The sequence below is a fragment of the Podarcis tiliguerta genome (genome assembly GCF_965153285.1).
Source record: "Podarcis tiliguerta genome assembly, chromosome: 13".
Lineage (NCBI taxonomy): Eukaryota > Metazoa > Chordata > Lepidosauria > Squamata > Lacertidae > Podarcis > Podarcis tiliguerta.
In genome coordinates, this window is record NC_139546.1 from 3,511,804 (window position 1) to 3,528,200 (window position 16,397).

Here is a 16,397-nt window from a genome sequence, read left to right on the forward strand (position 1 = left end):
TTCCAGTTGCTGGGAACTGCAGGAGAGCAGAATCCTGCATCTAGATGGCCGCAGTGAGAGCAGGATTAGATGGGCACTAGCAGTTCGAAAGCACATCAAAGTGCAAGTAGATAAAAAGGTACCACTCCGGCGGGAAGGTAAACAGCATTTCCGTGCACTGCTCTGGTTCGCCAGAAGCGGCTTAGTCATGCTGGCCACATGATCCGGAAGATGTATGCTGGCTCCCTCGGCCAGTAAAGTGAGATGAACGCTGCAACCCCAGAGGAGTCCGTGACTGGACCTAACGGTCAGGGGTTCCTTTACCTTTACTTAGTTGATAATAATAATAATAAAGTATCCAGAATTTACAGTCGAGCAGCAGGGGCATAAATCTGATTTAACAAGAATAAAAACTAAAGCAGAACAACTTAATTTTGAGAATATGGAAATATAATCTTAAACTGAGGCCAAGGTATTGGGGGTATTTAGAAGAACAGTTTAAAGCTTTCTTAGAATTAGACCAGGAATGTGTATTAGGGGTAGAGAGAGTTTATTGGATTAACTTGGCCTATGCAATCTGAGCAGTGTACATGTGTGTAATGTGTAAATACTTTGTTGTTTCTGAAGGTCGGATTGCGTGGAAATTCTCAAGAAATGTGGAGATTTAAGCAAATTTCCTGAGGGACACATGGCCGAAAGCATCTGTGAACTTCTGTCTCCAACCGATGACTTGGAGACTTGCATACCTTTAGATACATATGTTCGTAAGTACAGGCATCCCCTCACTTATGCGTGATCGACTTGCACGCAACCACATATATGCACGGTGGCGGGAAGTTAGTAGATGAATAGATTCAAACCAGGAAATGGTAGGAGAGAGGTGGTGAGTCCTTCTGGCTCATGAAGATACCCTCCCTGGAGCCTGGAGCAGATTTCACTGAGGGCGGACAAAGCCCTAAAGAGACCAGAGGCACAGCAGGGCTTTGTTTAGGCTGCTTGGCCTCCCTGCCTAGCAGCTGATGGACGTGGTAGCACAGCAGCAGCAGCAGCTGTGTCCCCATGTCCTCCAGCCTCCCAGCAGCCCCAGGGCTTCAACTCTAGTTGAAGAGACAGTTGTGTGGGGAGAGAGCGGGACTGAGAGCAGGAAAAAATGGGCTTTTTAGAGGGTGCTCCCCACTTAATGCAATTTTCACTTATGTGCGCGGGGCCCCCATGTAAGTGGGGGGACGCCTGTACTGAAGAACTAACCTTATGTGTTGAAGTTAGAATTCACAAACACATCTACAGAATTATTAGAAAGCAGAATAATAGAGCTAGAGTTGGAGGGGATTGTAAGGTTGGAAGCATCCCAGAGCGTCATCTAGTCCAACCCCCTACATGTCATTCCCCCCTCCCACAACACAGGAAGATGAGGGGGAGTGACTGAGCTTTTTTAAAAAAACAACAACACCACAAAACAAGCATTTTATTGATGCTGATAAAGAAAAAGAAAATACTCTGATCATGTGCAGCTTCACATTTTGATCTCCCTTAACTGGCTCAACTCGTCCATATACACAGGTAGCCTGTAAAGTGAAGCACCATGCAGCCTAATGCTAAGATACCTGCCCAAGGAAATCTAGGAATGAGCTGCCAAGCACTTTACATGCCACTCAGCAATCTTTTTTTCTTCTTTATTGAAAGTTAGAAAAATACATAATTATATGTGCACTCGAGACGGTGAGACGTAAATGAAAGAGAAACAGCACCCACACAGAAGGCAGAGTAAAGAGATAAAGGGAAGAAAACCAAAACTCTCTACTTTACAAAGTTGTTACTGTAATTCACCAGATCTTAACCAATACAGTGTTTGTAAGAAGGGATTCCAAATATCATTGAATTTTCCCACAGCAAGTCTGCATTTATATGCAAGTTGTTCGTATGTTGTGAGTTTGTATAGGTCTTGGATCCAATCGTAGAAGGGAGCCACATTTTTATTTTTCCAATTCATCAGTATCAGTCTTTTTGCCCTGTAAGGGAGTGGAGAGGCCACATGTATTGTCCTTTTGTAAGCCTCCATGTGCTGCGCATATGTGCAGGAGTGCTTGAGCCTTGAGGCTTTGCTCAGGTTTGCAGAGGCTTATATGCACATAGTGCTCACTTACGGTTTAGCATTACAGTGGTACCTTGGTTTACGAACTTAATCCGTTGCGGAAGTCCGTTCTTAAACCAAAGCGTGCTTTCCCATAGCGGGGGACTCAATTTACACTCAACAGGAAGCGGAACATTTTCTGCTTCCATGGCAAAGTTCACAAACCAAAACACCTACTTCCAGGTTTGCAGTATTCTTAATCCAAGTTGTTCATAAACTAAGCTGTTCTTAAACCAAGGTACCACTTTATATGTGAACTAGGCTACCATGTCACCACTTTGTTTTCCGCTCTGTAGATGACCTCTATTTAACTCCCTTGTCTTTTCAGGCCCCAGCACTTTAGGCAACATTGTGGATGATGTTACACACCCCTGTAACCCAAATCCTTGTGCTGCCAATCAGTTATGTGAAGTCAATAGGAAAGGATGTCAGGCGGGGGAACCGTGTCTTCCTTATTTTTGTATACAGGGTAAGTAATACAATTGCTGCACTCCCAGCTATATTTGCAGGCTTGTTTTTAGAAAGAACTCTGTTAGCTGTATGTAGGATTCTGATAATCCAAGAACAACATTAGAATTTTCAGAATTGATATTAAGGCTCTCCTGGTTTGCCCATTGCCTAATTAACTGAGAACGGGGGGCAGAAGACGGAGACCTTTCCCTGTAGTGTCGTTTGGCATCCGCCACCAATAGTTTCTTTTTCAGGTGGATTTATTCACGTGTGGAGATCTTTTGCGGCTGTTTTTTTTTAATGAATATTTTATATAATTTGTTGTTTGAATTGTTCTTTGGGAGTTATGAGAGGGAGCTATTTTATTTGATTACAGTAAACATACTCTTACTTTAACGAGTCAACTGCCTTGAATGATTTAGTCATGCATTCTACTCAATATTGATACAGAGCAGAACTCCAGTGCATAGTTAGCAGAGTAAAAACTTAAACACGTTGCGGGATTCCAAAAAACAGACTAAAGGCAATTGTATTTCACCCAGCAGAGCTTTACTGCTACTGAAGGCAAATGAGCATAATGGTCACAAATCCGATACATTCACAAATGGCACTGTCCATAAGAAATCCAGTTGCAGCAGACTTAACTTGTAAGTTTAAGCAAATAATTTATAATAAGACACTTAACACTTATATAGAGCAACACACGAGAAGGAAAGAGAGACAGAGAAGAGTGAAACCCTGGCTCCTTCTGGCCTTACTGTTACAATCAGCATGACTTTGACAGAAAAGATAACAGGACCAGTTCAAGCCAGCTGCACTCACCTTCTCTGAAGGAATAACCCAAACATCATGAAATCTGCTTGTTTAAATTAAAAAATTGCCCAGTAGCACCTTAGAGAGCAACTAAGTTTGTTCTGGGCATAAGCTTTCGTGTGCATGCACACTGTTTCTTTCACACAGAGAAGCTTCCAGAAAGAACCCTCTTGAATTAATTAGAATAGGAAAGAGCTCTACACATCAGATCACGACTTTCTGTACTAAGAAATGCAAACTGAAAGGTAACATATAAAAATAAAATAAAATAAACCTCCAGTGAGGCCTTTCCCAAGTAAATGTGTTTAAGACTGAGGTGTTAGACTACAAGGCTAACCTTTTGAACTATAAAAATCCCAATGAATTCAGAGAGATTTATTGTCTGCATAAGCATGGTAGGCTTGAGGTGAGACATCTTTAATTTCTGATGTACAGTGGTGCCCCGCAAGACGAATGCCTCGCAAGACGGAAAACCCGCAAGACAAAAGGGTTTTCCGTTTTCAGAGGTGCTTCGCAGGACGAATTTCTCTATGGGCTTGCTTCGCAAGACGAAAATGTCTTGCGATTCTTGAGGTTTTTTTCCGCTCCCCAACCCCTTTTTCTAAAGCGCTAAGCTGCTAATAGCCTTTTAGCAGCTAATCCGCTAATCCCTTAAGCCTTTAATAGCTGTTAATAGCCCTTAAACTGCTAATAGCGCTAATCCGCTAATGGGCTTGCTTCGCAAGACGAAAAAACCGCAAGACGAAGAGACTCGCGGAACGGATTCTTTTCGTCTTGCGAGGCACCACTGTATATACATTGTAAGAGCAGGATAGAAATTATTGAATGAATAAATAAACTTGCTCTTGAAGACACATTTCTGCAAAAGGAACGGTTCTACAGTATGTTCCAATTTCTTCTGTACCTTCAAATCTAGAGTAATATGCTACAACTTTTCCCAAAATAATTTTGTACATGTGTAGTCTTTCTTGTTATGTAAAAGCCTTTAAATATTTCTGGAACATAATCGTCTGTAGTTCAGTAACACTTTGCCATCTTTGCACAGGCTGCAAGTTGGGCGAAGCTTCCGATTTTATTGTCCGCCAAGGTACCCTCATCCAGGTTCCGTCCTCTGCAGGAGATGTGGGTTGCTATAAGATCTGCACGTGTGGCCAGAGTGGGCTGCTGGAAAACTGTATGGAACTGCACTGCGTTGACCTCCAAAAATCATGCATTGTTGGAGGGGAAAGAAAAGGTATGTACTGTTGCAGATTATTAAGCTCTGGAAATTCCCTGTTCTCTGGTAGAATAAGGAAGGGCATTTGAGAGTGCAACTCCCAAACTGGCTCAGCCTCAGGAAGCAAAGTTTATGTTGGGATCTTCGGTGTCTTAGACTTGGTGGTTGTTAAAAGTTTTGTTCCTAGCTAGCTTCCCTAGGTAGGTGAAGTTATACACATGGGGGAGAGCAAGGGGTCCAGAGTAACTGTGGGTACCTTGGGGCCTTTTCAGGGTGACAGAGCAGTGGCATGAGTTCTCCTGCCCGCCACCTTTCGTCTTTCTCCGGCTATTCCCCTTTTCTCCCCTCTCCCCCTGGGACCATCCAGGTGGAGAGTTTTGCTCCCTGTAGGGTGCAGACTGTTGTTTCTGCTTTCCCCTGAAGCAGCTCTTTATTAATGCATTTGTTTTATTTTAAGGCCACGGAAAACCTTTCAAAATAGGTTGCAATGTCTGTTCTTGTTTTGCTGGGAATCTGATCTGCTCCACTCGCCAGTGTCTAAATGAATACAACTCAGATGATGAGCATGACATTACAGGTAGGATTTGTGTGTGTGTGGTGCATTTTATTTTCTGGCTGTACTTTGCCAAGATATTCCCTGTAGCAACTCTTTGAGGCTGCTATTGAAGACAGTTCAGTGGCTTGTCCAGTACAGTGGTACCTTGGGTTAAGTACTTAATTCGTTCCGGAGGTCCGTTCTTAACCTGAAACTGTTCTTAACCTGAAGCACCACTTTAGCTAATGAGGCCTCCTGCTGCTGCTGCGCCGCCGGAGCCCAATTTCTGTTCTTATCCTGAAGCAAAGTTCTTAACCTGAAGCACTATTTCTGGGTTAGCAGAGTCTGTAACCTGAAGCGTATGTAACCTGAAGCGTCTGTAACCCGAGGTACCACTGTATTCAGAATCCAGTAGTTAAATGCAAAGCAAATCGCATAATTCTAATAATAAATGAATGTTCATATCTTTCTGTAACAGATTTAAAAAATAAGAGCCATGCTCCCAACACAGCTGTGTGATTAAATTCTTTTATTTCAGTGGGCTTAAGTGTGGTTAAACTCTGTGTTGGATCATGGCTGTTCAAATCAGGCTTGCTATTCTGCGCTTTTGCTATAGATATTAGGAGTACAGACCTCAGAATTCCAGCCTCTTTGGGAATCTCCAAGTTCCTAACAAAAGCTTTAACTCTTTCAGGTCTGCCATGTAACTGTGCTGATCAGTTTGTCCCAGTGTGTGGACAGAACGGTCGTACCTATCCAAGCGTATGTATAGCACGTTGTGTTGGGCTTCAGGACAATCAGTTTGAATTTGGATCCTGCATCTCCAAGGATCCTTGCAACCCTAATCCCTGCCTTAAAAATCAGAGGTAAATATTTAAGAAAATCTGTAGCACTCTAGGAGATTAGCTTGCTTATAAAAATTCAGTTGTGCCATAACATAATTTGGCTTACGTACAGGCAAGGATGAATTCAAACTAGTCACCATATCAGTCAGTAGGTGTTCTGCTTAACTTGTACATGGATCATTTTCAAGAGGAGATTTCGATTTTGTCCATTTGTTTTTTCTTTCAGTTTCCTTCCTATTGTGTTATTTTTTGTAAGTAATTGGTTGCCGTAGATTTGCTATTGGGAGAGTCGTGAGAGGTCCCACCTCAGAGAATGTGATCTTTCACCCCGTCTTCCTGCACCCTGGAAGTGAAGCATACAACTACATATGCAGTGCCCTTCTGTCTACAAGAACAACATAAATTCTTAGGTTTATAGAGGGCTGGAATTCTTTTCGAGTTTGTAATGCAACAGGGTACTTAAATATTTTTGGCACATTACTTTTCTGCCACTCTTTTGGGGCCAGTGTTAACCTCTGCTTTTTTCAAAATTATCTCAATCTGTTTTTTGTTTTTTTGGAAAAATAACAAATAACATGAAAATATTATTTAATCCAGATGTATACCAAAGCCACAGGTTTGCTTAACGAGTTTTGAGAAGTTTGGATGTAACCAGTACGAATGTGTGCCCAGGCAATTCAGTTGTGGTGACCAGTTGCGAGATCCTGTTTGTGATACGGACAATATAGAATATAGCAGTCCATGTGTTCTGCACCAAAAAGGGAAAAGTGTATCATACAAAGGTCCATGTCAGGTATGGAATAATCTTTCACATTACTTAAATATGGTTTTTATTGTTCCACTGTTAAGGTGGACCCAACCAAACATGTTCTTCTCTGGGTCATTTTTCCTGCTTTGTGCTTCCTCTGTGTTATATTTAACCAGGTGAGAGAATTTGAATGCACCATATATTTTATTAAAAAGGCATTTATTCACACTGTGCCACCTGAGCTGAAACTGCTAGTCACTATGGATAATGGCACAGTCCTTCTGGGGCTTTGAGGTGTCAAATTATTGATTTGGAACTTCTGTTACTCCTCAAACTCCATCTTAGTTTTGATCTTTATAGTACTACTATAATGGTAGAAACCAAAGTATTGGGAGTATTAAAACCACCTAATATCTGTTAGTTGATTATACAATTTCAGACTGGGTTAGGTGTTTGAATCCACCTCCATAAAAATGTTTCTCAGACGTGCAGAAGTGCATGTTAAAGACAAAACTAACTTCCAGTCTTCTTGCAAGTTTTATACATGTAATGAGTATTCTATTTAGGGGAGTGTTCATTCATTTGATTCTCCACCTGCTCTCAAATAGTATAGCTGAGCATGATCTTGGGCATTTTGTTTGCTTTCTCTCCGTTACTGTTGAGCCAACGTGTAGCCATGTCAAACAGCCCATTGGGGCTCCCTGTCAAAAACATAGGTATTTTTATGATGTCCTGGGGATTGTAAGAGATCATACTAGCTAGGAAAAAGATAGTTTGCAGTCTACAGTTGAAAGCAATTCAGCACAGTATTGTAGGAAGGTTCTTCAGCTTTCCTTTGTTTCTGGCATCATTCAAGATTTTAAATTCAGTCAGAGCTTTCCCCCCACAATTCTTTTAAAGTTGAACTACTGTGACCTGCAGGCATTCACAAAGCCTAAAGAAGGGTCAATGACAGCGTAAAACTATGATTTTACTAATGAAGTCCATAGCTTTTCACTTTCTCAGTAGGCTTAGAGAAGTTTTGCACAGAACTGCTTTTTTCTTCCCTGAAGTGGCTTATTCAAGTCACTTCCCCCAGTATCAACAGTTTCAGGCCCCACAATAGGCAGGAAACCATTGATGGTACTGCCACTGGGAGGTGCCTGGAAATGCCCTCCCTGAGATACAGCTGTTTCTCTAACTTTTAGGAAGAACTTTAAAACATTCCTGTTCCCCCAGGCATTTGCTGGCTGAAAGATACTGTTTCTGGCAAGCTTGACATTGTTAACTGTGGGGGCATGTGACTGTTTTAGGCATTTTCAAATGTTCGTGTTTTTAGATGTTTCAAATATATGTTCATTTTATTTTTAATAGTATTGATTTATCACTTTGGTGTTTGCTAGTTTAGGTTATTTTGGGAGAAAGGTGGAGCAGAACTTCAATATATTTTTATCCAGTTTCTGGTAATTGTATAGTTTGCTGAGTAGTTTCAGAGATTACATTATGCATTTAATTTGCTATGAATTGTAGATCTATACTGTTTCCATTTTCCACTTTGTTCCATTTTCCAGTCATTTTGCAAATCAGTTGATTTGGTATGTGGCCATAACGGTGAAACCTACAACAATGTGTGCGCTGCGTATTCTGATCGTGTGGCTATAGACTACAAGGGACCTTGTCAAGCTGTAGGAGTCCTTTCTGACTACAGTTATCAAGGAGAATGTGCGTCTGTTACATGTCCTCGTCTTGCAGCAACTGGATACAAGTCAGTTACCCCACCAGGTCAGAAAACGGATATTGGTATTCTGAAAGGCAGTCATAGAAAAGTAGTGGAGTGGGACCTATTTGAAGGAGCATAGTTTTGGATGCCTTGCTTACCTGTAGACAGTCTAGTGGGAGCAGCTCTTGGGTGAACCCATAATCATACGTTTTCTGTTTTCACCTTGGGGAGGTATGTGCACAGAGTGGCCTGCTCTCCAGCGCAGTCTTTCTCCCCTCTTCTGTGGAAGAAAAGCAATCTGACAAATACGGAGATAGTTCTCACATTGCTGTGTAAATCTGAGGATTCAAGAGCAGTTCAGCACAAGTCATGTACAGAAAGGTGCCCATCCTGCAAACCAACACCATACAAATTTGCCCTGTGTAAAACTGATGTGCACTCAAGCCCTGGCTTGTGCTTGAGTTACAAATGTTTAGAACAGAAGTAGTCGTAGAATCCATGAACTGTTCATTTTCATTCTTCTTTCAACATATTTTTAACTTACTAGAATCTGCTGCCATAAGACATGTTTATAGGTATTAGCTTATATGGTATAAGCTTAGAGAATTAGACCTGCTAAGGAACTATGGGACACGGGTGGCGCTGTGGTCTAAACCACTGAGCCTCTTGGGCTTGAGATCAGAAGGTCGGTGGTTCAGATCCCCGCGACGGGGTGAGCTCCCGTTGCTCGGTCCCTGCTCCTGCCAGCCTAGCAGTTCGAAAGCATGTCAAAGTGCAAGTAGATAAATAGGTACCACTCTGGCGGGAAGGTAAACAGCGTTTCCGTGCGCTGCTCTGGTTCGCCAGAAGCTGCTTAGTCATGCTGGTCACATGACCCGGAAGCTGTATGCCGGCTCCCTCGGCCAGTAAAGCGAGATAAGCGCCGCAACCCCAGAGTCGTCCGCGGCTGGACCTAACGGTCAGGGGTCCCTTTACCTTTAAGGAACTATGAGAGCCTCCAATTCTTTTGTTAGCCATAAAATCAAAGAATTGTAGAGTTGGGGCCCCAAGGGCCATCCAGTCCAACCCCCTGCAATGCAGGAATCACAGCTAAAGAATCCGAGACAGATGGTCATCCAACATCCGTTTAAAAAATTCCGATGAAGGAGAGTCCATCGCCTTTTGAGGGGGTCCGTTCCATTATCAAACAGCACTTACTGTTAGGATGGTCTTTCTTTTAAAAAAATGCATATTTTTTATTATTATTAATTACGTTATTGGGTTTTTTTAAGAGTAACATGATAAATACATCTGAGAAAACAAAGCAAAACTTGGTCGGAATATTCTTTCTAATATTTAGTTGGAATCTCCTTTCTTGTAATTTGAATCCCTTAGCTTCTTCCTGCCCTCTGGCTCTGTCTCCCATGTGACAGCCTTTCAGATATTTGAAGGTGCTATCATGCCACCTCTCTGTCTTCTCTCCTCCACCGTTCCTCATCAGGCTTGCTTTCCAGACACTTTATCCTTTTGGTCACTCTCCTCTGCCTGCACACATTCCAGCTTGATGACATGTATGCAGCTATGTCCATGAAAGGGCTGTTGCCTTCACGTTGTGCATCTGGTTGATCACTGTGTGAAGCGGGATGTTGGATAGATGGGCCTTCAGTATCACCCACCAGGATCCTTACAGTCCTCTGGCATTTTTAGAGAACTCAGGATGAACCCCTAAGCTGTACATTCCTTTTACAAGTCACTCTACTCTGTCTCTCTCTGGGGTTCTGCTTGTTATGCAGGAGCTTGCTGTTCTCTGTATGCTGCAATACTCAGGGTCTTGTATGATAAAGAAAAGCTGGATACCTTTGCCAAGGTAAGTACCTCAAGTTTTTTTATGACAACTTTATAGTATTATACAGTTTTTCAGCCAGAAACTCTCAGGTGAGCACCACTGCCGTTCTAAGAGAATGAAGGAAACCTTCATAGCGAGTTCTGGCACCTCTTTTTCTTGAAAAATGGCACTGGTAGTCCAGCACCCAGTTCTGTCTGAAAAGGCATTCAATATAATTTACAACTGCAATTGAAATGGGGTGAGTTCAAACAAGGCTTTACTAGTGGATGCTATGATCTTAGTCATAAATTAAAAAAAGGGACGCTCTTGCATGTGCAGCCTATATCTGCAATGGGGGTGGATATTGAAGGCTGCCTGCCAAGTGATTGCCTCCCATAGTGTGTTTATAACCACTTGGTATGCCAGGCACCCAACATTCTTGTAGTGGACTTTTCCCAGTCCCCAGATCACCAGGTTTGTTTATATATTATTGAGTGTGGAGTTGTCAGAAACGTCTACTTTCTGTAATGGATGAAAAGTTCGTAGAGTTAGGAAAAACGATGCCTTTTGCATCTGAAAAGATATTTGTACTCACTTGGCAAATCTCTATTGATGGGAAATGCATCTTTTTCCCTAATGATACCAGCTTATTATCTCTCTAGCAGATTAACACAATTTTGTAAAATGTCATTAATGGTACAGAAATTTCATTCTTCTTCCAGATAACCAACAAAAGGCCAATCACTGTACTTGAAATACTTCAAAAGATCCGCCTCCATGTGTCTGTGCCACAGTGTGATGTTTTTGGATACTTCAGCATAGAATCTGAAATCGTGATCCTTATCACACCTGTTGATCAAAACCCTAAGCCTCTTCAGGTATAATTCACCATGGGGGGCGGAGGATTGCATGGGGCTTTATCTATCATGTTAGGCATAAATGTTAATAATGAAACGCTGCAAATATATAAGAACAAAACAGCTTAGAGCTCCAACCAATTGCTCCAATGAGTTAATTAGACTCCTGTGGAGACCATGCACCAGAGCAACTCTGTCTCACACCTGCTTCCTGAAGCTGAAACTTGGCAGATGCCGTGGAGCTAACTACTAATCAAAAGACGGGGAGACCACCACCAGGAAGTGATGCTAACTGCCCATCATTGACTGGAACAGAATCTGGGTCCTAGAGAGAGTTCTGGTATGAAATCATATCCATTCCATCAGAATCTGGGCTAGGATCAAGAAGCCCACTTTTTCCAATGTCTGTATTGAGGATCACAGAATCAGAGAATTGTAGAGTTGGAAGGGACCCCGAGGGTCATCTAGTCCAACCCCATGAAATGCAGGAATCTCAACTAAAGTATCCATGACTGGTGGCCATCCAACCTCTGCTTAGAAACCTCCAAGGAAGGAGAGTCCATTACCTCCCAAGGGAGTCCATTCCACTGTCAAACACTGTCAGAAGGAATCTTCTTTCTTGTAACATGAAGCCACTGGCTTGAGTCCTCCCCTCCAAAGCAGGAGAAAACAAGCCTGTTCCCTTTTCCATGTGGCAGCCCTTGAGGTACCCTATTTTTCGCTCTATAAGACGCACCAGACCACAAGACGCACCTAATTTTTGGAGGAGGAAAACAAAAAATACTCTGAATCTCAGAAGCCAGAACAGCAAGAGGGATCGCTGCGCAGTGAAAGCAGCAATCCCTCCTGCTGTTCTGGCTTCTGGGATAGCTGCGCAGCCTGCATTCGCTCCATAAGACGCACACACATTTCCCCTTACTTTTTAGGAGGGAAAAAGTGAGTCTTATAGAGCAAAAAATACGGTATTTGAGGATGGCTGTCATGTCTCCTCTCAGTCTCCTCTTTTTCAGGCTAAACATACCCACTCCTTCAGCCGTTCCTCATCAGGCTTGGTGCAGAATCCCAGTTCTTTTTAGTAAGAAATGAATAAAACTCAGAGTGCCTCTGGTCTAAGAAACAAACAAACTGGTTTTATGGTTTCTATAGCTAGCAAATTGTGAACCACTTTTATGACTGGCTGATGCTTATCGGGATTGCAGCAGATATGTTCTGAGGTTGTCTTGCAAACTCCAAAGTATATACTCAAGAAACTGACTTCTATACCCAGTCTTCTGTCAGTAATTTATCCTGGGGTACCTAACGTGGTACTCTGCAGATGTTGTTGGACTCCAACTCCCATCAGCCCCAGCCAGCATGGCCACGGGTCACAGCTGATGGGAGTTGTAGCCCAACAATGCCTGGAGGGCACCATGTTCTCTACACCTGGACCAGAGCATTTAAGGATGCCATCTGAAATTGGGGGAGAGGGGATAGGTTAAGGGGGGAAATGCTATTGGATGTTTTATGCAGTAGAAAGATACTTTGGAAGCTCACTCTTCTTTTCCCTAGATTGAAGCCTGCAATAAAGAAGCAGAAAAGATAGAATCGCTGATCAACTCTGACAGTCCTGCTCTAGCATCCCATGTGCCACTTTCAGCACTTATCGCAGCCCAGGCAGAAGTTTCACGCAAGATGTCTTCTTCTTGCAGTCTGGTTATGCAAGCACAGTGTACTTTTTTCTGGAGCCTTGTGCTCACTTTCACAGCCACAATATTTAATACGTAGTGGCAAGTGAGGTTTGTAATTTGATTTGCGAAAGACATTCAGAACTTAACGGTGTATTAATAATGTAACATTAATAATGTTTCCGAGAGGAAACTATATGACCAAAGTGATTACTCCACACAGCACCAGCAATAATGTACAATTTACCTGGGAGACCGATTCCCCCTGTCCTGAGTTGAAGGCTCTGTCTCTAGTGTGCACATTCGTTTCTTTTGATCCTCTTGTCATTTTTGGTTGAACAGTTTTGGAGAATTTTGCAATGCTTCAAAAATCAGGAAAATGTGTTGAGTGAACATGGTAGCAAGACAAAAGAAATGACTGACTGGACAGTTAAAGTGCCGCTTTCAACTATATGGAAGAAAAAACATCCTCTGTCTCAAGCCTTAAGCTGCAATCCAGCACTCGAGCCAGTGCTATGCACAGTTATTTGGAAGTAAGTCACACTAAGTTGCATGGTGCTTACAATGCGGTACAAGTCAGGTTTCACATTTAGGAGCCTTGCCTTACCCTTGCATTTGTTAAAACAGGGATAGGGAACTTATGGCCCTCCAGAATTTGTCAAACTACATTTCCTGTCATCCCTGGCCATTGAGCATTGCTGGCTGGGGTTGATGGAAGTCGGTATCAACAACATGTTGGTGAGCAGAACTATCACTGCAGTGGAAACAGAAGTTTTTCACTTCCTGTGACTTCCTGTTCCTTTTGAGTGGAGGAGGCCAGCTAGTGACTGGGGAGGCTTGGCCTCAAGGGACTGCAGCCGTCCCACACTAGCTAGCCTCCTATCTTTGGAGGGGTGGAAAACAAGACAAAATAGGTCTCATGCAGCGGTGGCTTGGGAGCACATGTCTCTGCCAATGTTCCTCCACAGCCACATAGATAAACTACACACACAAAACAGCATCCTAAGCTTGCTTATGGGCCTGCTAGATTGGTCTCTTGCTCTGTCCAGTCTCCAGGGACAGAACACCTGTTGTGAAGGCAAAGTAACTGTTGGAAGATATTTTGATTTCCATGTAAGAGGAAATCGTTATGCAAGTTCTCCACCCCCAACCAAAACTTTGCAATAATTTTATACAATATTTGTCTATTACTAAGAGGAGGGGTGGCTAACGACCAACCCTGGGGGGGGGGGTGCAGTCCCCAAGCAAAATTATCTGTGCTCCCCAACACCCTACCAATTATGCTGGCGGCAAAAGCCAGGAAGCAGGGGGTGGGGACAATGCAGACATGGAGCTGAGGTGGGCAGAGGTTTAAACTTCCCCAAATGGCCCTGATGTGGAAGGAGATCACCCCTCCCCAGTCAACAGATCAATAAGTTGATGAGTGAGGAGCAGGGAATAGCCCTTCCCCATCAGCTGGTCTACACGGATCAGCCAGGGAGCAGGGAGGTTCTCTGCGTATGCATGTTTGTGTGTGCATGTGTGAGTGTAGGGTGGCCACACCCACTATTGCCATGCAGCCCCGGGTGGGTTGGCCAGAAGTGAATGTGACCCTCAAGCCAAAAAAGATTAGCAACCCCTGACTTAGAGGTATATCATTCAGAATATTTTAAAACATAAATTTCTAAGTGAAACAAATTGCTGCTACTTAACTTACCAAAAAATGAACTGAATAACTCAACTGTAAATACATTCTATATTTTATTATGAAGAATATAGCCATGAGCCTAATTCTGCAAAGAGTAGCATGCTAGTGTAAAATTCTACATGCAAAGAAGGGTTTTGCAGAGTGTCCCTCCCGCAATGTCAATCATGTTTTAAGCTAGCATCTTTCTTACATAAAAAATGTATGCAATATACAGATGCAAATGCAGTATTCTCTTGACCTTTTTTTTTTATAGAAGCAAAGTTATGAAGAATTCAAGCTATTTATATGTCATTCTAAATATTACAGTATTTGCATACTATCTAAATTTACACTTTAGTGTGTTCATATTTTATACAAAGCATATGTTTTAATTCTTGGGGCTCAATCAGTGGGAAGATCTCCGGTAGAAGCCTATTTGAAGTAAATCTGAGCTCTTGCACAGCTCCTATTCACTTCAGGAGGACATTCCCAGGAGACGCATCTGCTGGCTTGTGCCCTGTTCTTGTGCACCTGAACTTTATCTACATGAAGTATTTTGTATCAGTATTATGATAGCCAACTTTTGAAGTGTATACAGGTTGCATCGTCTTTGCCAAATTGTTGAACTTTAAAAGGAGGAACTGAAAATTAATTTCAACGTTTCTGTGTCGTCAAATGTCGTGGCAAGTGTTTTGTATTCTTACAAAAAGGAAAAAAGTCTTTGCAATGCAATATGAAAACCTTTATTTTAATAAAAATATTTTTTATTTTCTCACGTGTCCTTTAAAAATATGGCAACTTCATAAAAGGTATAAAATGGCATACTTGAATATTGGAGCTTTCATTTCTATAAAACAATAGGCAGCTCTTGGATAACCAGCATCTTCTCTTATGCTGCCGGAGGAGACCCAAAGCGGGGAAAGGACCATCACGTATTATTCTGCATCAAAGCAACAGCACCCCAGTCCACTATGTGAGATGGGCTGTTTCACCGAATAGGGACTAGTGCTAAAGTGAGCACAGTACTAAAGGAAAAATCTATTATGCGCATTCGCCCTTAAACAGTATGCTCCGAACTGCATTCCTACTGCTATGGGTTGGCTGGTTTCACCTTTTACATGGAAGGGGGAAACAGTATTGTAGAAAATCTGGTAAGTAAAGGAGGTGTGGAATGGCAAGGCCTCAGAAAAGAGCTCCTACCTTAGACATGCAGCGTAGGGAAACTTGGACCCTGTAACTTTCATACATGTGTTAAGAGAAATTTCAGCAGATGCTGTTTCTCATGCTTACATGTTGCCCCTTCAAAATCCTTTTTCTTTCCCACAAAATCCCAGGTATCAGCAGTAAAGAGCCCTGTCCTTTTCTGCATTAACTCTCACTGCCCAGTGTGCAGAAAAAAATCACTTCATTCCACAGGCCAGGGTGGAACTGAAGAAAAAGCTAAAAACCTCTGTGTCAGCTGATTCCCGAGAGCTCAAACATTCTCTGAATGGATTTTAGGTGCTGTTCTGCTCTTTTAGCATCTTCCTATCCGTAATACGTAGCACTTCAGCCCCCTGCCCAAATGCTGATTCTGAAATTTGGCTCAGGAGCAGCCTCGGAGCATGAGGAGCTGAAGTGAAAAGTGGGAATGTTTCCATGTATGAGTTTAAGGGCTTAGGTTGCATGTGTAAATGTGATTTGGAATTCAGTACGTTACGAGATTTCAAGATAATTTATGAAATATTTTGACAAAATATTTAAAAACACCTGTTAGCGGTAGCTCATTTCCCCCTCCAGGACATTAAGGGATTGTGGGTTCCATTGTACGTTTTGCCCTTTTTTTAGCAGAACAATGGGTCAAAGGCAAACAAGGTTTCAAGTTTGTATAGGGTGAAACAGGGGTTGCTCTGTCATTTGCCAAGCAATCTATGGTCCCCCTATGCTAGTGGCTGCTAATACTGGTATTATTTGGTTTAGACTTTATACATTACAAGCAGCAAAGCAGATA

At 42.4% G+C, this 16,397-nt stretch overlaps 1 protein-coding gene across 4 annotated transcripts in view; it reads left to right on the forward strand.

The window, feature by feature from the left end:
* RECK (reversion inducing cysteine rich protein with kazal motifs) overlaps positions 1 to 15,179 on the forward strand; it is a 45,967-nt gene extending 30,788 nt beyond the window's left edge. For all 4 annotated transcript variants that reach the window (XM_083407539.1, XM_083407541.1, XM_083407540.1 and 1 more), the window contains 10 exons: positions 607 to 743; positions 2,439 to 2,579; positions 4,419 to 4,607; positions 5,047 to 5,166; positions 5,819 to 5,990; positions 6,567 to 6,762; positions 8,268 to 8,478; positions 10,189 to 10,262; positions 10,943 to 11,098; positions 12,626 to 15,179. In XM_083407539.1, the coding sequence (XP_083263665.1) occupies positions 607 to 743; positions 2,439 to 2,579; positions 4,419 to 4,607; positions 5,047 to 5,166; positions 5,819 to 5,990; positions 6,567 to 6,762; positions 8,268 to 8,478; positions 10,189 to 10,262; positions 10,943 to 11,098; positions 12,626 to 12,841 (1,612 nt within the window). In that variant the 3' untranslated portion in view covers positions 12,842 to 15,179. The remainder of the gene's footprint in view (positions 1 to 606; positions 744 to 2,438; positions 2,580 to 4,418; positions 4,608 to 5,046; positions 5,167 to 5,818; positions 5,991 to 6,566; positions 6,763 to 8,267; positions 8,479 to 10,188; positions 10,263 to 10,942; positions 11,099 to 12,625) is intronic.
* Positions 15,180 to 16,397: the final 1,218 nt, after the last annotated feature.